The 24666-nt window shown below is 43.6% G+C and overlaps 1 protein-coding gene across 3 annotated transcripts in view; it reads left to right on the top strand.

Annotated features, from left to right (window-relative positions):
* ptprc (protein tyrosine phosphatase receptor type C) overlaps positions 1-12111 on the top strand; it is a 209506-nt gene extending 197395 nt beyond the window's left edge. For all 3 annotated transcript variants that reach the window (XM_055642453.1, XM_055642454.1, XM_055642455.1), the window contains 5 exons: positions 1665-1796; positions 3735-3854; positions 5791-5960; positions 7396-7531; positions 9819-12111. In XM_055642453.1, coding sequence (XP_055498428.1) covers positions 1665-1796; positions 3735-3854; positions 5791-5960; positions 7396-7531; positions 9819-10067 — 807 coding nt within the window. In that variant the 3' untranslated portion in view covers positions 10068-12111. The remainder of the gene's footprint in view (positions 1-1664; positions 1797-3734; positions 3855-5790; positions 5961-7395; positions 7532-9818) is intronic.
* The last annotated feature ends 12555 nt before the right edge of the window (positions 12112-24666 follow it).

A 24666-nucleotide genomic window follows, 5' to 3' on the forward strand; every position in this document is an offset into this window, starting at 1 on the left:
GTCTTAACTTCAAGGTCCCTCACTGGACCATTGTCCACCTTGGCCACAATCCTAACTCCAAAAGTGTTGACATCCAGGTTGTTTAGTTTAGTTTATCATTGACACAGGTAAAGTGAAAAGCTTTTTTCCTGTGTGCTATACAGTAAACAAAAAAGACTATACAATGAAGCTGTACACAGTGTTAAGATAAAGGATAAAGAGAAAAACATTAAGTATAAAGATTAATGTTGCTGTACTGTTTTGCATTGTATGGAGTGGATCGAATGTAGACAATAATCGATCTGATTGTACAACATGCAAGAGAAAGGGTATTGTTAGGTGGAAAGGGACCCAGGGACTAGTTGCTGCCAGCTACGTCTAAGCATAGATACAATGAACTGTAATTAAGATTGAATATTACAACTTGGTACATGAGATCAAAGACAGTTTCTTGGACAGACTTGAGCAGATATTTCTGAGATTTCTGGACGTTCGGTGGAAGATTCAGTATTCATTTTCAAAAGGGAATTGAAGTAATTTTGAAAGGAAAATCCTTGTAAAATAACGTCGAAAGAAGAGATTGGTAATAATTGGGTATCCTTTTCGAAGGGCTAACACGGGCCTGATGGGCCAAACAGTCTCCATCTTTGCTTGATTCCACACGTGATATTTTAAAGAATGTTTGCATATTTGGGCTGCCTTAATTTGCTCAGATAGAGACAAAATGCTTGAGAAACTGGAGAAGGAATGGGTGACGTTTTGGGTCGAGACCTTTCTTCAGACTGAGAGTCAGGGGTGAGGGAGATATGGAAGGGCAAGATGTGAAAACGACAGATCAAAGGAAATGTAGAATGGATCATTGTTAGCCATGGGGAAGGTGACAATGCAGGGTATGATCAGTAATATTTAATCAGGAGGACAGTATAATAGGATGGGGGAGGAACAGAGAGAGAGGGAAAGCAACAGTTACTTGAAGTTAGAGAAATCAATATCATGCCGCTGGGTTGTAAGCTGCCCAAGCGAAATATGCTTAGTATAGGTGCAACATGGTTTATTGTTGTACACTGAGATGTGTTTGAGCTGTAAGCATTTCTTTGACCTGCCATTTGTTTTCTCAGAGCTCTTGGTCATCTCTCATCCATTGCCCAGAATGGCAGCACTTAACTCTGCCTGTCCATTGCTTCATCTCTCTGAGAATGATGCCGTTATATTTTGGTTCAGGCTGAAATTTATACATATAATTTTACATGGCTGGTGTGAGGGTTAGCCAGCAACAAAGGTGATACTTTGAAGACACAAGGAACAGCAGATGTTGAAATCTTGAGCAAAACACAGTGCTGGAAGAGCTCAACATGTGAGGCAGCATCTGTGGAGGGAATGGACAGGTGACGTTTTGGGTGGGACCCGACTTCAGTTTCCCGACCAGCCGTCTGAAGAAGGGTCTCGAGCCGAAATGTCATCTGTCCATTCAATCCGGAGATGCTATAATATGTTGAACCTTGTTGATAGAATAATGGAGGAAAAAAATTATTTTAGGATGTTGAAATCAGCTGGGGGGAGGGGGAGGAATGGGAAGGAATTGCACTAAACCAGTTGTGGAGAGATTGGGTGTGAATCAACAGAATATTTCAAAGGCACCTGTACGACCTCATGTGCATACCTCTGTTCTACATTGCGTTTTTCAGGGATATTGGCATTCGGAGACACTGATCGCCACTCAGATTCCCCTGCCTGGAACTGTTGCTGATTTCTGGTCCATGGTATATCAAAGAAAGGCGAATGTCATTGCACTGCTAGGCTCATTAAAAGACGAAAAGGTAAGAGCCAAACGCTGTACTCTTTCTTATTCATGCTGCAAAACATTTAGAACATAATCCTGCTGATTTAGACATTAGAGTCAAGATTCAAAAGTGTTTTATTGTCATAGATGAGGAAACACTTTTTCACTCAGAGTTGTGAATCTGTGGAATTCTCTGTCACAGAAGGCAGTGGAGGCCAATTCACTGGATGTGTTATCCAGTGAAATGGAGAGAGTTGGATTTAAGAGAGAGTTGGATTTAGCTCTTAGGGCTAACGGAATCGAAGGATATGGGGAGAAAGCAGGAACAGGGTACTGATTTTGCATGATCAGCCATGATCACATTGAAGGGCCAAATAACCTACTCCTGCACCTATTCGATATGTCCCAAAATGGAACAATTAAATTCTTACTTGTAGCAGCACAACAGATCTGTAAACATAGTACATGTAAAACCCATAATAAACAATCAAAAAAGCTCCATATATGAAAAAAGGGCAATTAAATAAACAATAATAGTGCAGAGTGAAAAATAATGCCATTGAGTCTATATATTTTGGAACTTATTTGAGGGTTGTAGTGTTTAATGGCCTGATGGTTGTTGGTACTTTAGAGATGGTAGAGATAGAGTGTATAAACTGGCCTTGGCCTTGGGTCCACGCCGACCAGCGATCATCTCATACACTAACACTATCCATCACACTATGGAGAATTTGCAATTTACATAAGTCCATAAAACTAGAAACCTTCTACAGAATGTGGGATGAAACTGGAGCATCCAGAGAAAACCCACATGATCACAGGGAGAACATACAAACACCATACAAACAGCACCTGAGGTCAGGATCGAACCCGTGTCTCTAGCTCTGTGAGGCAGCAACTCTACCTGCTGCGCACATGTGTCGTTTGCTTCCTTCCTCCTCCTTTGAAAGCCGTCAGAAGAATGAGAAGACATTGGTTTCGTTTTTTCCATTCTGATGAAGTCTCTGATAGTATAGATTATTAGTTATTGGCACGGATACAACAACATCTTTTCACTGTACCTTGCTATTGTGCTAATTCCTGGAGTGTTTGCTCCACACATTCTACCCAGGCTCAACGGCAAGCCCAACACTGAGTCAAGTAACTCATTGAGGCAATGACCAATTATGAGTGGATAAGAGTATATCAGTGCTGGGGCAGGCTGCAATCATCTGTACACCATGGATGGCTCATTTGTAATCATGTATTGTCTTTCTGCTGACTGGTTAGCATGCAACAACATATTTTCACTGTCCCTCGGTATTGGGACAATAAACTCAACTCCTATCAGGCTCGACACGAAACGTCGCCTATTCCTTCTCTCCATAGAAGCTGCCTCGCATGCTAAGTTTGTCCAGCATTTATTGTCTACCTTCAAATCAACAGTGTGGGTTTGCAAGGAACTGATTGATAAACTACCTCATCAGTGCTTTGGGTGTGAGAACCAACCAGAATTTCAACAAAGTTTACAGCCATTACCCCTGGAGGTTTTCACACAGTATTTTCAATGTTATGGCACTTTTTCTGCGGATTGTATGTACTGTTGCACAATGACCAAAACTGGCTGCAACATTGAATAAATATTCATAAATAGAGTTATATACAGTACAGAAACAGGCACTTCAGCCCAACTAACCCATGTCGACCAACGTGGCCCATCTATACTAGTCCCACTTGGCTGAGTTTGGTCCCTGTTCCTCCTCGGGTTATGGGGAGAAGGCAGGAGAATGGGGTTGAGAGGGAAAGATAGATCAGCCATGATTGAATGGCGGAGTCAACTTGGTGGGTTGAATGTATTAATTCGGCTCCTATGACATTAACTTCTGAAACCAAATGGGGTAAACAGGTGAGCTGCTGGGAATTGGGCTGTTGCAATGTCCTACAATTTGTTCCTTTATGTCTCGATGCTTTAAGGATTGTGTCTCGTTGTTTTTAGGATGGTACACAATTTTGGGAAGAAGATAAGAAGACCTATGATGATATTGAGGTTAAGTTGTGTAAATGCACTGAGCAGCCAGCATTTACTGTTCGAGACTTTGAGATACGACTTGCAAAGGTAAAACCTGTGAAGATATTCAAAAGTATAAAAGCTTAAGTCGACTTTCCTCAGGCCGCCTGGGCCTGCCTGATCTCCCGGTTGCCAAACACTTTAACTCCCCTTCCCATTCCCACACTGACCTTTCTGTCCTGGGCCTCCTCAATCAATCAATCAACCTTTATTGTCATCTTGCAAGCAACAGCTGTACAGTGCAAAATGAAAAGACGTTTCCCAGGGAATACCGGAGCATCGCACATGAAATTTAAAACATTTCACACAAAATACCACTAAAAACAACCCAGTCCCTGATGGAACAGTATAAATAGTTAAAAGCAGGTAAAACAACGTTAAAATACAGTAAAACCAATCATAAAAATGTCTGGGGCAGCTGATTTGAGTGGCCTGTGCCAGTTATTAAAGTGGCCAGTGCCAGTTATTTAAGTGTCCGTGCCAGCCGCAGAATCAGGTGACTGTGAGTACAGAGTGACTGTTTAGCAGCCTCACAGCCTGTGGTAGGAAGCTGTTTAGCAGTCTTGTAGTCCGGGCTTTGATGCTGCGATATCTCTTGCCTGATGGCAGGAGATCCAGGTGTATGTGGAGGGGGTGCAGTTTGTCCTTAGCAATTGTCAGAGTGAGGCCCAGCGCAAATTGGAGGAACAGCATTTCATAATCCGCTTGGGCAGTTTACACCCCAGTTTATCTAACTTCAAGTAACCCTTGCTTTGCCTCTCTCTCAAATCCTTCCCCCACCCCAGTTCACTGACTGGTTGCACTGACCACCAGATTAATATAACTGATTATATGCCTCATTGTCACCTTCTCCTTAGCGAACGAACAATGATCTGCCTTTCCGTGCTCATTGCCTGCTTTGACCTGTTGTTTTCACACCTTCTGTTCTGTTTGTTCCCTTCATTATCTCCAGACTCCCTCTCCCTTAACCCAGTCTAAAGAAGGATCTCGACCCAAACATCACCCATTCCTTCTCCCCGCAGATGCTGCCTGTCCCGCTGAGTTACTCCAGCATTTTGTGTCTATCTTCGGTGTAAACCAGCAGCTGCAGTTCCGTCCGACACAAAGCATTTCAGACTGCGAATGATTGGTTGATTGAAAGATAGAGCAGGGAATCAGGCCCTTCTGCCCACCGAGTCCATGCTGACCACAAATCACCCCTTCACACCAGTTCTATATAATCCCACTTTCTCATCCACACCCTACACAGTAGGGGACATTTACAAAGAATGATTAGCTGACAACCTAGTATGTGGGAGGAAACCAGAGCACCCGTAGGAAACCCACGCAGTCACAGAGAGAACGTGCAAACTCTGTACAGACTGCACGCATAGTCAGGATGGAACCCGGGTCTCCGGTGCTGTAAGGCCGAAACTCCACCGCTGCACCACCGTGCTGCCCTCAGGCAACATCCGTGGAACAAAATATAGTGTTAACAATTCAAGATTGCAATGAATTGTGGACGCAGCCCAGACCATCGCACAGACCAACCTCCTTTCCATTGACTCCATTTATACCTCACGCTGCCTCGGCAAGGCCAGCAGCATAATCTTCTCCCCTCTCCAATCAGGCAAAAGGTATAGAAGTGTGAACACACACACCTCCAAATTCAGGGGCAGTATCTCCCCAGCTGTTATCAGGTAACTGAACCATCCCACCACAACCAGAGAGCAGTGCGGAACTACTATCTACCTCATTGATGACCCTCGGACTATCCTTGATCGGACATTGTTCGCTTTCTTGCACTAAACGTCATTCCCTTATCATGTATCTATACACTGTAAATGGCTCAATTGTAATCTGTGTTGTCTTTCTGCTGACTGGTTAGCATGCAACAAAAGCTTTTCACTGTACCTCGTTACACGTGACAATGAACTGAACTGAACTAAAAGATTGTCGAACTTTGGTTAAAAATTGGCTGCTGACATTAGTGTTGTATTTTCAGAGAGAAACGGCCCAGACAGTGCACCTGTACCATTTTGACGACTGGAATAATTTGGACCTTCCATCTACCCCCGGTAACTTGATCGACATGATCAGGAATATCAAGGAGAAGCAGCTGGTGTTGAAAGATGCTGACACTAAGATGGTGCCACCCATCATTACACAGTGCAGGTAATGTCTGGCGGCTTTGTGACCTGCTATCATTCACACAACGCCTATTATCAGTGGTCAGAGATTATTCATCATATCGTGCGGAAACAAAAAGCCTCATTTTACCTTTGATTTGAGTATGGTTTATTAGACGTAGAGTCATACAGTGTATGAAGGACCATAGGAGCAGACTTATGCCATTCGGCCCACCAGGCCTATTCTGCCATTCAATCATGGCTGATCTACTTTTACCTCTCAATCCCATTCTCCTACCTTCTCCCCATAACCTTTGCCACCTTTAGTAATCAATATCTGATCAATTTTCTCTGCCCGCTGACTGCGCTGCCGTCTGTGGCAATGAGTTCCACCGATTTACCACCCTCTGGTTGAAGAAATTCCTCCTCAGGAGCAACAGTTCAGGAGTCAAGAGTGTTTTTCTCATTTGTCCCGAAATGGAACAATAGAATTCTTACTTGCAGTCACTGTTCTGGGATATGCAGCATTCCATTAAGACCAATAACCCCAAATCTGGCCAGTTTTACAACGGCCTCATCAGCTGTTAAATATGATGCTTTTCCCCAATGATTTAGTGAACCAGGAAACCTCTGTGAAATATTCCATTTCCTATTTTGTTTGTCCTCGCAGATCATCTGTAGCACTCTGTCTAATTAGACTCAATTAATGTGTAGGAAAGAACTGCAGATGCTGGTTTTAATCAAAGATAGATACAACATACTGGAGTCACTCAGTGGGTCAGGTAGCAGTAGGAATTGATTTGAAGAAGGGTCTCGACCCTAAACGTCACACATTCCTTCTCTCCGGAGATGCTGCCTATCCCGCTGAGATACTCCAGCATTTTGTGTCTACTTTAGACTCAATTATTGTTTTGCTCTCCAAGAGTTATGAAAAGCCCTTAGAAGTGGAGCATTAGATAAAGGGAGGTTGGCTTGTTTTAGTCATAGCATGGAAACAGGCCTTGCGGCCCAACCTGCCCACACCGGCCAATGTTCCAGTTACACTAGTCCCACCTGTATGTGTTTGGTCCATATCCCTCAAAACCTGTCCTCTGACCATTTGCTTGTTAGCCACAGAAGCAGATCTACAAACTCATGTTACAATCGTTCCACACTCTTAAATCTCCACACTGTAAACGGCTCGATTGTAATCATGTATTGTTTTCTCTACTGACTGGATAGTGCTCAGCAAAACCTTTTCACTGTACCTCAGTACACGTGACAATAAACTCAACTAAACTAAACCATGTACCTGTCCAACTGTTACTTAAACGTTGGACTAATTCCTGCCTCAACTACCTCCTGTGGCAGCTTGTTCCATACACCCACCACTCTGGTCTTTCCATTCCCATGACCACCCATTACCAGATTTTCATCACCAACCCACATGATCTAGATAAAATTGGGCAATTTTTTCACATTGCGACATCCTTTTCTTTCAGCGATGGAGCCAAGAGGACAGGGTTGTTCTACGCTCTCTGGAACCTACTTGACAGTGCAGATACTGAAAATGTAATAGATGTACTCCAGACAGTCAAATCCCTACGCAAGCAAAGACCAGGAATGCTCCCTAGCTTTGTAAGTATTGCTACATCCACTCCTCATTGTCCAACGTCATCTAGTGGTCTCTACTGTAAAACAAAAGCCTTTTGATGAGTTAATTGTACGTATGCACAACAGAAATAATGTCTAGGGGAAAACCATAGAGCATCTAACGGGATCATGATGTATTGGTTATTCACTTGAGGAATAGGGCGTTTTCCAGAAGAGGTTTACCAGAGTGCCATCTGGATTACAAGACATTAGCTATAAGGAGAGGTTGGACAAACGTGGATTGTATTCTCTGGAACATCAATGGGAGACCTGAGAGAAGTCTAGAAAATTATGAGGCGTAGACAGGGTAGACAGTCAGAATATTTTTCCCAGGAGGGAAATGTCAGACTAGAGGGCATAGTGTTACAGTGAGAGGGGCAGAATTTAAAGGAGATGTGTGGGGACTTGACAGTCTTTTACACAGAGGGTGGTGGGGACCTGGAATGCGCTGCCAGGGGTGGTGGTGGAGGCAGATGCGTCTTTATCTTGCGTATGGCGTGCACAGCCTAAAGTTGGAGGACATCTTGTTCTATTTGATCTTATTTGATTGTGCACGCCAGGTTGATTGCATTCGTCGAAACGGGGCGCACCACGTGAAGTTTGCAATCTCCCACCCCGGCAGATACATTAGTGGCATTAAGAGGCTTTTGCATAGGCACATAGATATGCAAGAAATTGGGAGATATGGATCACTCCCAGGCAGAGGAGATTAGTTCATCTTGGCACCGTTCAGCATAGATATTGTGGGCTGAAGGGTCTGTTACTCTGCTGTACTGTGCTATGTTCTACAATACAAGTGTTCTGGCAGGAAATTCTAGTATATAATTCTATAAAACAAATAAAAACAAAATGACCAGGCTGCCAGAAGAATTGGCTTGAAGCAGAATGACAGAGTTAGTTGAATGAGGTGAATAGGTTTTGGTTTCAGAGACTTACAGCATGAAAACAGTCCATTTGGACCAACTCATCCATTCTGAACAAGATGGGCCACTGTTGGAATCCACAACAAAAAACTGAGTGCTGAAGGAACTGAGCAAACCAGGTAGCATCAAACTGAAGACGGCTCCTGACCCAAAACGTTGCCTGTCCGTTCCCTCCACAGATGCTGCCTGACTCGCTGAGTCTGTCCATTCCTTCCACAGATGCTGCCTGACTTGCTGAGTCCCTCAGGCACTTTCTGCTTAACCAACGGTTGCGTAGCTTTGTGAGAAAAGAAAATTGTGTCGAGGTTTATGTACAGGGTGGTGCAGCGTGTAGAGCTGCTGCCTCACAGCACCAGAGACCCAGGTTCGATCCTGACCTCGGGTGCTATTTTTGTGGAGTTTGCACGTTCTCGCTGTGACCACATGAGTTTCCTCCAGGTGATCCAGTATCCTCCCACATCTCAAAGTCGTGTGGGTGGGTTTGGCCTCTGTAAATTGCCCCCAGTGTGTAGAGAGTAGGGATGCAAAAGTGGGATAACGTACAACTCGTGTGAACGGGTGATCGAAGGTTGGTGTGTAGTGGATGAAACGAAGCCTGAAGAAGGGTCTTGACCCGAAACATCGCCCATTCCTTCTCTCCAGAGATGCTGCTAGTCCCGCTGAGTTATAGCCCTGTCTCACGGTATGAGTTCATTCCAAGAGCTCTCCCGAGTTTAAAAAAAATCAAACTCGTGGTAAGCACGGAGAATGAACGTAGCGGGAACGTCGGAGCTTGGGGATGGCTCTTAGCGCTAACGGGCAGGTACTCGGGAAGACTCGCTAATGGCAGGTAAGCACGGGAAGACTCGTGAAGATTTTTCAACTTGTTGAAAAATGTCCACGAGAGCCCCGAGTATCGGCGAGTGGCCATTACTGTAAATCTCCGAGTTCGAATCAGGGCAAACTCGGGAGAACTCTTGGAATGAACTCGTACAGTGGGACAGAGCTTTTACTGCAGCATTTTGTGTCTACCTTGGATGAGCCAAAGGGCCTGTTTCCTTCATTCAATCAAAAAATTCCAGCACCAATGTCACTGAAATCAGTGGGAAGGAAATGCAGATGCTGGTTTATACCAAAGATTGGCACAAAATGCTGGAGTAACTCAGCGGGACAGTCAACATCTCTGGGGAGAAGGAATGGGTGATGTTTTGGGTCTAGGAAGGGTCTTGAACCTGAGTTACTCCAGCATTTTGTGTCTATCTTCACTGAAATCAGTCTCAGTTTTGGCCAGAAGATAGACCGAGGTGTGAGATCTCTTGTGTCTGGATATGAATGCGATAACTAACCATGGATGTGATCTACCTTGACAGGACCAGTACCAGTTTCTCTTTGACATCATTGCCAGCACCTACCCAGTTCAGAACGGGATATTTGACAACGGACCTGCACAATCCTCTGTTGAGATCATTTCTGAGACCCCTTTGGAAGGCAAATCTCAGCAGGAAGATGCTTCAGACAGTAAGAAAGAAACATCAGTTGCTGATGCCACGGCAAACTCCGACAGTAACACAGAGCCGACAGACACTCCTACTAATGGACCCATTAATGAAACTGTGTGAGCAACTATCGTCCTACATGAAGCAGTGGTACTCACCAGTATTTGTGTTAATAAGGGAAATTCCACAGGGTGCCCATTAATGTTATCTTTTCTTGTGTGAACTTGATTTATCAATGGAGGTGTCCAAAAATATTTGCTGTACTGTTCAAGAAGGGATGCTTGAAGATGAGTTTGAATGTATTTCCACGAGGATATTAATTTCCTAAATTAAAGCTTAGTTAAAATGTTTTTGGGTTTTCAGGTTACATCAGTAACTCCAAAATAAAGCACAGAAGACTTTTTTTAGAGATAAAAATAGCTTTTATATATATTTATATATATAAGTGTATGCGTATTGGAAAGCTGGATTCTAATTTTGCTTCTGGGTGTACTATTTTTGGCAATTCATATTTTAAGACATAAAATGACATATAGTGTGATGGAAATTCGTGATATATTGTTTTGTAATTTTTAGCTTTTTATAATACAGCCACTTTTCACTTTGCAAATTATTTTTATAGTTGGTTTTTCAAGTGAAAGCTTTGCAGTTGATCTGCTTAAGAAATGATTGTGTATATAGGTATGGTTATTTACGTTCCGTCAAAGCATATCTATTACTTTGTTAAAGCAAACTGATTCTTTGAACCAGATTCAGGCAGTGGGTTATCATTTACGAATAAAAATATCACAGTTCATTGACAAAAGACCAACAACGTGTTGTGGTAGCCTGCATGCAGAAATGGCTGCGGTATAGTGGCGAAAACTCACGGTTAAGTCAATATTTAAACAGAAAATGAAACCCGATTTCAGTTTTGGGAACTGTGCAATAGATTGGAGCCGCAAGGGAGCCACTGAGGATTGGGGAACAAAATAAACAGAGAATCTCCGCAGGTCAGGCATCACCTGTGGAAAGAGAGATGACTGCCAGTTCAGACTGAGGGAGAGAAGTAGGTTTGAAGCAAAGGGTAATGGGTGGAACAAAGAGGCAATTGGGCTCCTGTCACTGGTGATTTACTGGGTAATAATCCAGGCCATCTGAGATAAAACAGGGCTGCATAAAAGGACCACCCATGGAGATGTACAAAGTTATCAGCAGTGTTATCAGTCTCATTGTGAATCTATGCTGCAACTAGTTCCAAGAAGATGTCAGGATCTTCCCAGATTCTACATTTCCATCAGTGAACTGGAAAATGGTATTTTCCCCCTGAGGCAAACCAATACTCCTTTGAAAAGCACAGTTAAGACCATCTTTTTGCAAAGATTCGATTGGTACCAGGTGTTTGATGTATTTCTAAAAGATTTAGGTTTGATAATTGCTTCAGGTAATATTTTGCGATTTTTGCTGTCAGTGGATGTTGCTAAGGCTATTGTTGATGTACAAGTATGTTTTCAGTGGATGTTGATTTTCAAGTAGTTTTCACTAGTAAAAGTAAAATTTTCAAGTAATTTTCACTTTTCACCTTGGCTTCAGTGTTTGGAGAGAGACTTGATTCCCTGCATTGCCCCAGTCACTTCAATGGCAGCAGGCTGTAGGTAGAAGCGCGATCTGTATTTCTAAATTGTCATTCATGATCACAAGATATCCCAAAGTGCTTTTGCGCCAAAAGAGAAACTTTAGAATTGGTGATAATGTGGAGATACGGGGATGTCGCTGCTCATTTGCACACAGCCAGCTGTAACAAACTAGCAATGCTTTGGGTTTTATATTACTATCGATGTTCGTTGAAAACCAGGACTCCTCGCTCGCTCTTGCGGAAGTCAGTGCCTTGGAGGTTTATTTCCGTGGGAGAGCGCAGTAGGTTATTCCACTCAATATCAAGTTGATCTCCAACTTATAACAGGGTTGAGGAGCATGCAATGCTTCTGCTATTGGAGGCATGTTTATTAGGAATTGGTCTGGTTGGTTCAAACTGAGTTCTGTAGATTTTACATGAGAGGTTGCTATTTAAAAAAAAGCTTTGGTTTTCTAATGCGTATTTCTTTGATTCAGACGTATGCTTTGTAAAACAACAAAATAACAGATTTTTGTACTAATAGTGTTCTTGAATAAATTGAAAGTCATATCATATTGAGCAGTGTGAAGATCATTGATGTACATATTACACCACAGTACAATTCAACAGCACCAGGACACAAAATGCTGGAGGGACTCAACTGGTTGGGCACCATCTCCCACCTCCCTTCGCCCAACCAACCTCCCTTCCATTGAAGATAGACACAAAATGCTGGAGCAACTCGGCGGGACAGGCAGCATCTCTGGATAGAAGGAATGGGTGACGTTTCGTTTCGAGACCCTTCTTCAGACTGAGAGTTAGGCAAGAGGGAAACGTCACCCATTCCTTCTCTCCAGAGATGCTGCCTGTCCCACTGAGTTACTTTAGTATTCTGCGTCTATCTTCGGTGTAAACCAGCATCTGCAGTTGACTTCCTACTCACTCCCACCCATTGACTCCATCTACATTTCACGCTGCCACGGCAAGGTCACCAACATCATCAAGGACCAGTCGCACCCTGGTCACTCCCTCATCTCCCCTCTCCCATCAGGCGAGAGGTACAGAAGTGTGAAAACATACACCTCCAGGTTCAGGGACAGTTTCTTCCAAGCTGTTATCAGGCAACTGAACTGTCCGGTCACCAACTTGAGATTGGTCCTGACTGACCTTCTACCCCATTGGAAACCCTTGGACTATCTTTAATCAGACTTTATTCTGCTTTATCTTGCACTAAACATTATTCACATTGTCCTGTATCTGTACACCGTGGATGGCTCAATTGTAAACATATACAGTCTTTCTGCTGACTGGATAGCAGGCAACAAAAATGCTTTTCTTTTTTTTTTTTTTTTCACATACATTTTTATTGATTTTTAAGAAGATATATACAAAACAGTGCAACACCATCACCATAAATAAAACAAAGTAAGAAAAACAGCAATCAAAATAAAAAAATAAGTAGATAGGGGGGAAAAAAAAGAAATAAATAAATATAAAAATTGGAATAAGACCGTGTGGTTCACTTACCAAATTAAAAAAAAGAAAAAAACATTACATTGATTCGTTATCTGGAGATAATTCAACATTCATACAAACATACCATCTAGTTCTATATAACACAATCTTCCCATATCTAGCTCGGCATTTATCTAAGTGGTGTCATGGCTCAAATAAACGGTTTATTTTTCCCATAGCTTTTCACTATGACAATAAATTAAACTGAACATCTGTGGAGCAAATGGAAGTGGATATTTCAGATTGGGACCATTCTTCAAATTTATGGAGTGGGGAGGGGGAGGAGAGCGCTAGAGACTGGGAAATGACAGGTGGATGAGCCTGAAGAAGCTGACCTTAAACATTGTGTGAAGTTTATCATTGAAGCCCGCCATCAAACTTCTGCAGCCAGCATTGTTTCATTGTTCAAGTGAGTGTTGAAGAGTTGTGATTTAATAGTGATTATCAAATGTAATTTATGGGTCTGTATTTGTACTTCATGTCAAGGATAGACCCAATAGGCTGGAGTAACTCAGTGGGTCAGGCTGCATCTCTGGAGAGAAGGAATTGGTGATGTTTCAGGTCGAGACCCTTCTTCAGGCTGAGAGTCCGGGGAGAGGGAAACAAGCGGTCGGAGAGCAGGAGGAATCACAGAGGGAGGGTGTTGCAGGACTCTCCTTGGAGAGATCATAACATCATGTGATAGGAGTAGAATTAGGCCATTTGGCCCATCAAGCCTATTCTACCATTCAATCATAGTTGATCTATCTCTCCCTCCTAACACTAATCTCCTGCCTTATAACCATATAACCATATAACAATTACAGCACGGAAACAGGCCATCTCGACCCTTCTAGTCCGTGCCGAACACATAATCTCCCCATGTCCCATATACCTGCGCTCAGACCATAACCCTCCATTCCCTTCCCATCCATATAACTATCCAATTTATTTTTAAATGATAAAAACGAACCTGCCTCCACCACCTTCACTGGAAGCTCATTCCACACAGCTACCACTCTCTGAGTAAAGAAGTTCCCCCTCATGTTACCCCTAAACTTCAGTCCCTTAATTCTCATGTCATGTCCCCTTGTTTGAATCTTCCCTACTCTCAGTGGGAAAAGCTTTTCCACGTCAACTCTGTCTATCCCTCTCATCATTTTAAAAACCTCTATCAAGTCCCCCCTTAACCTTCTGCGCTCCAAAGAATAAAGCCCTAACTTGTTCAACCTTTCTCTGTAACTTAGTTGCTGAAACCCAGGCAACATTCTAGTAAATCTCCTCTGTACTCTCTCTATTTTGTTGACATCCTTCCTATAATTAGGTGACCAAAATTGTACACCATACTCCAGAATTGGCCTCACCAATGCCTTGTACAATTTTAACATTACATCCCAACTTCTATACTCAATGCTCTGATTTATAAAGGCCAGCACACCAAAAGCTTTCTTTACCACCCTATCTACATGAGATTCCACTTTCAGGGAACTGTGCACAGTTATTCCCAGATCCCTCTGTTCACCTACATTCTTCAATTCCCTACCATTTACCATGTACGTCCTATTTTGATTTGTCCTGCCAAGATGTAGCACCTCACACTTATCAGCATTAAACTCCATCTGCCATCTTTCAGCCCACTCTTCCAACTGGCATAAATCTCTCTGTAGACTTTGAAACTCTACTTCATTACCCGCAATCCCACCTATCTTAGTATCATCTGCATACTTACTAATCCAATTTACCACACCATCATCCAGATCATTGATGTACATGACAAACAACAGTGGACCCAACACAGATCCCTGTGGCACCCCACTCGTCACTGGCCTCCAACCTGACAAACAACCATCCACCATTACTCTCTGGCATCTCCCATTCAGCCACTGTTGAATCCATCTTGCTACTCCACCATTAATACCCAACCATTGAACCTTCTTAACCAACCTTCCATGAGGAACCTTGTCAAAGGCCTTACTGAAGTCCATATACATAACATCCACTGCGTTACCCTCATCAATTTCCTGTGTAACATCTTCAAAAAATTCAAGAAGATTATTTAAACAAGACCTTCCAGGCACAAATCCATGTTGACTGTTCCTAATCAGACCCTGCTTATCCAGATGCTTATATATATTATCTCTAAGTATTCTTTCCATTAATTTGCCCACCACTGACGTCAAACTAACAGGTCTATAATTGCTAGGTTTACTCTTAGACCCCTTTTTAAACAATGGAACAACATGCGCAGTACGCCAATCCTCCGGCACTATTCCCGTTTCTAATGACATTTGAAATATTTCTGCCATAGCCCCTGCTATTTCTACACTAACTTCCCTCAATGTCCTAGGGAATATCCTGTTCGGACCTGGAGACTTATCCACTTTTATATTTCTCAAAAGTGTCAGTACTTCCTCTTCTTTGATCCTCATAGTTTCCATAGCTACTCTACTTGTTTCCCTTACCTCACATAATTCAATATCCTTCTCCTTGGTGAATACCGAAGAAAAGAAACTGTTCAATATCTCCCCCATCTCTTTTGGCTCTGCAGATAGTTGTCCACTCTGACTCTCTAATGGACCAATTTTATCCCTCGTTATCCTTTTGCTATTAATATAGCGGTAGAAACCCTTCGGATTTACTTTTACCTTACTTGCCAAAGCAACCTCATATCTTCTTTTAGCTTTTCTAATTTCTTTCTTAAGATTCTTTTTACATTCTTTATACTCCTCAAGCACTTCGTTTACTCCATGCTGCCTATAATTATTGTAGATCTCCCTCTTTTTCCGAACCAAGTGTCCAATTTCCTTTGAAAACCATGGCTCTTTACAATTTTACGATTTCCTTTCAACCGAACAGGGACATAAAGATTCTGTACTCTTACGCCTTCTCCCCGTAACACCCATACTAATCAAGAATGTATCTATTTCTGCCTTAAATATATACACTGACTTGGCCTCCACAGCCTCCAAAGTCCACCCTCTGACCAAATAATTTCCTCCTCATCTCCTTATAAAGAAACATCCTTTAATTCTGAGGCTATGACCTCTATTCCTAGACACTCCCACTTCAGAGGGTAGTCCGCCTCCGGAACCAGCTTCCTCTGGCCAGAGGAAGCTATAAAGCAGATACAGTTACGACTTTTAAAAAACATTTGGACATATATCTGGATGGAAGGGTTTTGAGGAATTTGGGCCAAATGCAGGCAAATGGGATGGAGGACCTCTTTCAGTGCTGTATAACTGTATGACTCTAACAATACCTGACAGGGTACAGCAGAGCCTGCCTCTGTAGACCAGCTTCCCTAGACTGGCTGGTGCCTCTGGAAATAGCTTACACCTCGTGCAAGATGAGAATGAGTGCTAACACGGTACCATGCCATGGGCAATGAAAATAGTCAGGCTCAAGCTTATTACCGAAGGCACAAGGAACTGCAGATACGGGTTTACTGAAAAAAGACTCAAAATACTGGAGTAGCTCAGCGGGTCAGGTAGCATCTCTGGAGAACATGGAAAGGTGACGTTTTGGATCGAGACCCCTCTTCAGACCTGTTTTCCAGAGATGCTGTCTGACCTACTGAGTAACTCCAGCACTTTGTGTCTGTTTGTGTATGAACCAGCATCTGCAGTTCTTTGTTTTTACTTGTCCAATGCCTTGTTCCATGACTTTGGGTCAGATTCGAATTTTCCCATATAACTCCCGAATAGACATCAGCAGTCCAATAAAACTCCATAATTGGGACAAAATATCCGTGCAAATGAGAATGCCCTTTAACTGAGTTCCTGACTTTAAAACTCAGCTTAAAATGAGAAGAAAAAAGACAATGGATTTTAATTGACCAAAGTAATTGATTTAGCGGTTATACTTGGGCATGGCCTGATTGTATTCATGTATAATATGATAGCACGCAATCAAAGCTTTTCACATGACAATAATAAACTGATATCAACACCAAATAGAAGGGTCTGAAGAGAAGGAGACACAGAGATAAGAAAGTGTAAAGTGTGAAAACGAGACATCAAATATAAATTTAGTTGGCAGACAGGGAATAAAGAGCTATGTATCCTTCTAAATTCTCGTATACAAACCCAGCCACACCATTCTGTCAACATATGATAGTCCCGCCATCCTGGGAATTAACCTGGTGAACCCAGGCTGGACTCCCTCAATAGCAAAGAATGTCCTTCCTCAAATTTGGAGACCCCAATTGCACACAATACTCCAGGTGTGATCTCACTAGGGCCCTGCACAACTGCAGAAGGACCTATTTGCTCTTATACTCAACGTTATGACCTGATCTCCTCAACCTTATACTCTTCTCGTTATGAAGGCCAACATGACATTCGCTTTCTTCACTGCCTGCTGTACCTGCATGCTTACTTTCATTGACTGATGAACAAGGACGCCCAGACCCCGTTGTATTTCCCCTTTTCCCAACTTGACACCATTTAGATAATAATCTTCCTTCCTGCTTTTGGCACCAAAGTGGATAACCTCACATTTATCCACATTAAACTGCATCTGCCATGCATCTGCCCACTCACCCAACCTGTCCAAGTCACCCTGCATCTTCATAGCATCCTCCTTACAGTTCACACTGCCACCCAGCTTTGAGTCATCTGCAAATTTGCTGATGTTACTTTTACTCCCTTCATCTAAATCATTGATGTATATTGTAAATAGCTGCGGTCCCAGCACCGAGCCTTGTGGTACCCCACTAGTCACTGCCTGCCATTCTGAAAGGGACCCGTTAATTCCTACCCTTTGTTTCCTGTCTGCCAATCAATTTTCTATCCGTGTCAGCACCCTACCCCCAATACCATGTGCTCTAATTTTGCCCACTAATCTCCTTTGTGGGACCTTATAAATTGCTTTCTGAAAGTCCAGGCACTCGACATCCATTGGCTCTCCCTTGTCCATTATCCTGGTTACATCCTCAAAAAATTCCAGAAGATTAGCCAAGCATGATTTCCCCTTCGTAAATCCATGCTGACTCGGACCGATCCTGCTACTGCTATCCAAATGTGTCGCTATTTCATCTTTTATTATTGATTCCAGCATCTTCCCCACCACCGATGTCAGACTGACTGGTCTATAATTCCCTGTTTTCTCTCTCCCTCCTTTCTTAAAGAGTGGGATAACATTAGCTACCCTCCAATCCAGAGGAACTGATCCTGAATCTATAGAACATTGGAAAATGATCACCAATGCATCCATGATTTCTAGAGCCACTTCCTTAAGTACCCTGGGGTGCAGACCATCAGGCCCTGGGGATTTATCAGCCTTCAGTCCCATCAGTCTATCCAACACCATTTGCTGCCTCATGTGGATTTCCTTCAGTTCCTCTATCACCCCAGATCCTCTGGCCACTAGTACATCAGTGAGATTGTGTGTGCTCTCCTTAGTGAAGATGGATCCAAAGTACCTGTTCAACTCATCTGCCATTTGCTTGGTCCCCATAATAAATTTATCCTTTTCAGTGTTTAAGGGTCCAACTTTGGCCTTAACTAGTTTTTTTCTCTTCACATACCTAAAGAAGCTTTTACTATCCTGCTTTATATTCTTGGCTAGCTTACCTATGTACCTCATCCCCGTATGGCCCTCATTAGTTATATTCTGTTGCTCTTTAAAAGTTACCCAATCCTCTGGCTTCTCGCTCATCTTTGCTCTGTTGTATTTCTTCGCTTTTATTTTTATACTGTCCCTGACTTCCCTTGTCAGCCACGGTCACCCCTTACTCCCCTTGGAATCTTTCTTCCTCTTTGGAATGAACTGATCCTGCACCTTCTGTATTATTCCCAGAAATACCTGCCATTGTAGTTCCACTGTCATCCCTGCTCGGGTATCTTTCCAGTCAACTTTGGCCAGCTCCACCCTCATGGCTCCATAGTCCATAGTGTTAGTGTGTTGGGATCCTGGTTGACACGGACTCAGTTGGACGAAGGGCCTGTTTCCGCGCTGTATCTCTAAACTAAACTAATGAAACTATTAAGGCCCACACACTTATAACAACCTCATCCGTGTTTGTCTTGTGGCTTTGGAGTGGTGAGATTTCATGAGAGATCTCATTCTGCAGACCTACAAACCTGTACGTCTTTGGAGTGTGGGAGGAAACCGAAGATCTCGGGGCAAACCCACACAGGTGACGGGGAGAACGTACAAACTCCGTACAGACAGCACACATAGTCAGGATCGAACCCGGGTCCCTAGTGCTGTAAAGCAGTAGCTCTACCGCTGTGCCTCTGTGCCGCCCCTTCTTCAGTAGCAAAGTTTATGTACTTCAGTACAGGCTTCCTTCTGTACTGAGTCAACAACGGAAGCACATTGAACAATCATGATCTTATCAAGGTGTTTTTCCACTTTGCTGGCAGAATGTGGAGTTGTTGTGTATTGATGTTGACATTTGCAGGATCCACAATTGTTTCACAAGTTGATGCCTTAACTGATTGCAACACTACAACACACATCAAAGCTCTTCAGTAAACTGGGGGCAAAACTACTTGAAGCAACTCTTCAACAAATCAAATGTTTTTTTTAGTTGAGGTGTTTAGGAAAACAATTGGAAAAACACGTATTAAAATATGTTATTAACATCCAGTGACTTTAGACTTTAAACATTTAGAGATACAGCATGGACACAGGCCCTTCGGCCCACTGAGTCCGTGCCGACCAGTGATAACACTGTCCATTAGCACTATCCTACATACTAGGGACAATTTACAATTTTAACAAAGCCAATTAAACAACAAACCTGTACATCTTTGGTAGACACAAAATGCTGGAGAAACCCAACGGGTGAGGCAGCATCTATGGAGAGAAGGAATTGGCGACATTTTGGGTCAAGAACCATCTTCAGACTGATGTTGGGGGGGAGGGGGAGGGGAGCAGACAAAAGAAAGGAAGTAGGTGATGACAATGGGACGTGTGGGAGAATTGGGAATGCGAGGGGAAGGAGGGAGAAAGCAAGGGCTATCTAAAATTAGAGAAGTCAGTGTTCATACCACTGGAGTGTAAACTACCCAAGCAAAATATGAGGTGCTGTTCCTCCAATTTGCGCTGGGCCTCACTCTGGCAATGGAGGAGGCCCAGGACAGAAAGGTCAGAGTGGGAATGGAAGGGGGAGTTGAAGTGCAGAGCAACCGGGAGATCAGGTTGGTTAAGAGGGACAGTCCAAGGTCCTTCCACTGCTGAACATGGGGGGCAGGGTATGGTGGAGACGCCCCTCAAAATAAGGGAAGGGATTCCACGCCAGTGGGCCACATGAGTGACAAGGGTGGGGGGGATAAATTTGTGAAATTTGAGCAATGTATGGAAACTGTATTGAATGTTTGTATAGTCTCCGAAAATGTTCTATGAATTTTTTTTGCATGGTGTATTGTAGATATTTATTACTTGAATAAAGACTATTTTGAAATTAAAAAAAGAGGGACTGAGCAGAGGTATTCAGCAAAACGATCGCCAAGCCTGCACTTGGTCTCGCCGATGTAGAGAAGTTGACACCTGGAACAGCGGATGCAGTAGATGAGGTTGGAGGAGGTGCAAGTGAACCTCTGCCTCACCTGGAACGACTGATTTGGTCCTTGGATGGAGTCGAATGGGGAAGGTAAAGGGACAAGTGTAGCATTTCCTGCGGTTGCAGGGGAAAGTACCAGGGGAGGGGGTGGTTTGGGTGGGAGGAGACGTGTTGACCAGGGAGTTACGGAGGGAGCGGTCTCTGCGGAAAGCAGAAAGGGGAGGAGATGGGAAGATGTGGCCAGTGGTAGGATCCCGTTGGAGGTGGCAAAAATGTTTGAGGATTATATGTTGTATGTGACGGCTGATGGGGTGGAAGGTGAGGACAAGGGGGACTCTGTCCTTGTTACGAATGGAAGGAGGGGGAGTAAGAGCGGAGCTGTGGGATATAGAGGAGATCCAAGTGAAAGCCTCATCTATAATGGAAGAGGGGAACCCCCGTTCCCTAAAGAATGAGGACATCGCCGATGCCCTGGTATGGAACACCTCATCGTGGGCACAGATGCTGCGTAGACGGAAGGATTGGGAGTAGGGGATAGAGTCCTTACAGGAAACTGGGTGGGAAGTGTAGTCAAGCTGGCTATGGGAGTCAGTGGGTCTGTAGTAGATGTTGGTCAGTAGTCTGTTGCCTGCGATGGAGATGGTGAGATCAAGATGAGGCTCTCACCAGGGTCTCCTCTATATCCCGTAGCTCTGCTCTTTCTCCCTCTCCCCCCATTTGTGACAAGGACAGACCCCCTTGTCCTCACCTTCCACCCCATAAGCCGTCGCATACAGTATATAATTTTCCAACATTTTTGCCACCTTCAACGGTATCCCACCACTGGCCACATCTTCCCATCTCCTCCCCTGTCTGCTTTCCGCAGAGACCGTTCCCTCCATAACTTCCTGGTCAATTTGTCCCATCCCACCCAAACCACCCCCTCCCCAGGTACTTTCCCCTGCAATCGCAGGAAATGCAACACTTTCCTCTTTACCTCCCCCCCTCGACTCCATCCAAGGACCAAGCAGTCTTTCCAGGTGAGGCAGAGGTTCAACTGCACCTCCTCCAACCTCATCTACTGCATCCGCTGTTCCAGGTGTCAACTTCTCTACATCGGCGAGACCAAGCGCAGGCTCAGCGATCGTAGGGTGGCTCAGTGGTAGAGTTGTTGCCTCACAGCGCCAGAGACCCGGGTTTGATCCTGACTACAGGTGCTGTCTGTATGGAGTTTGTTCCTGTGACCTGCATGGGTTTTCTCCGAGATCTTCTGTTTCCTCCAACACTCCAATGACTGACAAGTTTCTAGGTTATGTAAATTGTAAATTGTTCCTAGTGTGTGTGGGATAGTGTTAGTGTGCGGGGACCACTGGTCAGTGCAGACTCGGTGGGCCGAAGGGCCTGTATATGCGCTGTATCTCGAAACTAAACTAAACTAGTAGAAAAATCAGCTGATGTCAGCTGATTTACATCGGGGAGACTAAGCGGAGGTTGGGCGATCATTTCGCCGAACACCTCCGCTCAGTCCGCAATAACCTACCTGAACTCCCGGTGGCTCAGCACTTCAACTCCCCCTCCCATTCCCAATCCGACCTCTCTGTCCTGGGTCTCCTCCATTGCCAGAGTGAGCAACACCGGAAATTGGAGGAACAGCACCTCATATTCCGCCTGGGCAGTTTGCATCCTGATGGCATTAACGTTGAATTCTCCCAATTTTGCTAGCCCTTGCTGTCTCCTCCCCTTCCTTAACCCTCGAGCTGTCTCCTCCCATCCCCCCGCCCTCGGGCTCCTCCTCCTCCCTTTTTCCTTCCTTCTCCCGCCCACTCCCCCATCAGTGTGAAGAAGGGTTTTGGTCCGAAACGTCGCCCATTTCCTTCGCTCCATAGATGCTGCTGCACCCGCTGAGTTTCTCCAGCAATTTTGTGTACCTTCGATCTTCCACCATCTGCAGTTCCTTCTTGAGCAAGGAATGGAGGGATATGGGTTATGTACAGGCCGATAAGAGATGGTCGGCATCATGTTCGGCACAGACACTGTGGGCCAAAGTGCTCGTTCTTGTTGTATTGTTTGATGTTCTATGTTCTAAGGGTCCCGATCCAAAACCTTGTCTCGCCATTCGCTCCACAGATGATGTTTGACCCATTGAGATCCTCCAGCACTTTGTGCTTTGTTCAGTGTAATAAGTATATAGATCAGCCAAGGTAGAGGAGGCTATAGACTAAGCAGTGGAAAATGCGACTAGTATGGACAAGTACATGATGGTAGATTCAGCGTCTGAAGAAGTTTTCGGACCCAAAGTGTCACCTATTCCTTTTCTCGAGAGATGCTGCCTGACCCACTGAGTTACTCCAGTATTTTGTGTCTATTGTGGGTTTAGGAATGGTGGGCGGAAGAGACTATTTCTGTGCTGTACGACTCCATGGACATTTGTAACTTCTCTCATGCACCAGCGTGGTTTACTCTTTACTACACACCACCTTGGCTCAGATGTCTTTTGATGCAAGGTGGTAAAAATAATCCCATGAGCAATATCTAAATCTTAAGAAGTTAAAGGCATAGATTCATAAAATGATATAGCGCAGAAACAGGCTCTCAGGCACAACTTAGGCTAACATGTCCCAGCTACACTAGTACCACCTGCCTGCGCTTGATCCATATCCCTCCAAACCTGTCCAATCCATGTACCTGTCCAACTGTTTCTTGAACAATGGGATAGTCCCAGCCTCAACTACCTACTCTGGCAGCTTGTTCCCTCTCAGGTTCCTATTACATCTTTTCCCCTTCACTTTGAACCTATGTTCACTGGTCCTCGATTCACCTACACTGCAAGAGACTCTGTGCATCTACCCGATCTATTCCTCTCATGATTTTGTACACCTCTATAAGATCACCTCTCACCCTACTCTGCTCCAAGGAATAGAGACTCAGCCTATTCAACCTCTCCCTGTAGCTCACATCCTTGTAACATCCTCGTAAATCTTCTCTGTACCCTTTCATTCTTCCCTATAACATTGTGCCCAGATCTGAACACAATACTCTTTTTTTTTTTTCCTTTTTAAAAAAAAAATTATTATTTTTATTAGAAGTACAGTAAATTACAATAATACACATCAGATATATCTTATTACATTTGTTGTACCACTTCGTTTTTCGAGCTTTAAAAAATATAGAAATAAAAGTAAAGAAAGTGAGCAAGAATCGTGAAGGTGCAGGAAAGTGTTGGGAAAAGAGAACCCCTTAGGGAAGAAGTTAGAGAAGGAAGTAAAGAAAGGAAATAAGACCCTAGAAAGAAAAGGAAAAAAAAAAGGAAAAACAATCGCTCTATTGTAACACAAAACTCCACAAAAAAGGATATAACAACCGTGTTTTTAAAAATATATATATTTTATACCCCCCGTTACCAGATCTTGGTACCATTTATATTTTAAATTACTATTGCACCTTATGCTTGTAATAGTTCCATAAATGCAGACCGCGTCTTTCGGAAGTGGTCTGCTTTGCCTGCTAGGAGGAGTCTCATCTCTTCCAAGTGTAGTGTTTCGAACATGATTGAAATCCACATTTTTATTGTTGGTATTGGAGCATTTTTCCAAAATTTGAAACACGTTTAATAGTAAGATTAAACGAGAACTTACCAGTTCGAAGTTTGATCTGTATTTTATGAGCAGTTACGATGAGGGATTACGTGAAGAACCCGCCTCAGCACGCATGCGCGGCATACTTCAAAGCAGCGGTGTGGAATCACAGATAGAGACAGTTATTTGAAGTAAACATAGTAAAGATTAAGGGGACATCAGTTTACTAGTTTGATCTATATAATGAGGGTGGGAGCGGAGGGCACGTAATCCCTCATCATAACTCCTCATAAAATACAGATCAAACTTCGAACTGGTAAGTTCTCGTTTAATCTTACTATTTTACTTCGGAGTCACGTGAGTGACTACGTGAAGACTTCAAAGCTCTGTGATTTCAAACTGTGTAACAGTTCATACTTCACTCGCTGCCGAAGTCATTCGAGGGAGGAAGTATGTTATCGTAATCAACCATGAATCTGTTTGTAAAACAATAATGGTGTTATTAACAACAACAAGATCAATTGCTCCCCGGGCTTAAATTATATATTTTTTGCAGATTCTTTTTCTGCA

Source organism: Leucoraja erinacea, chromosome 10, assembly GCF_028641065.1.
Source record: "Leucoraja erinacea ecotype New England chromosome 10, Leri_hhj_1, whole genome shotgun sequence".
NCBI classification, from domain to species: domain Eukaryota; kingdom Metazoa; phylum Chordata; class Chondrichthyes; order Rajiformes; family Rajidae; genus Leucoraja; species Leucoraja erinaceus.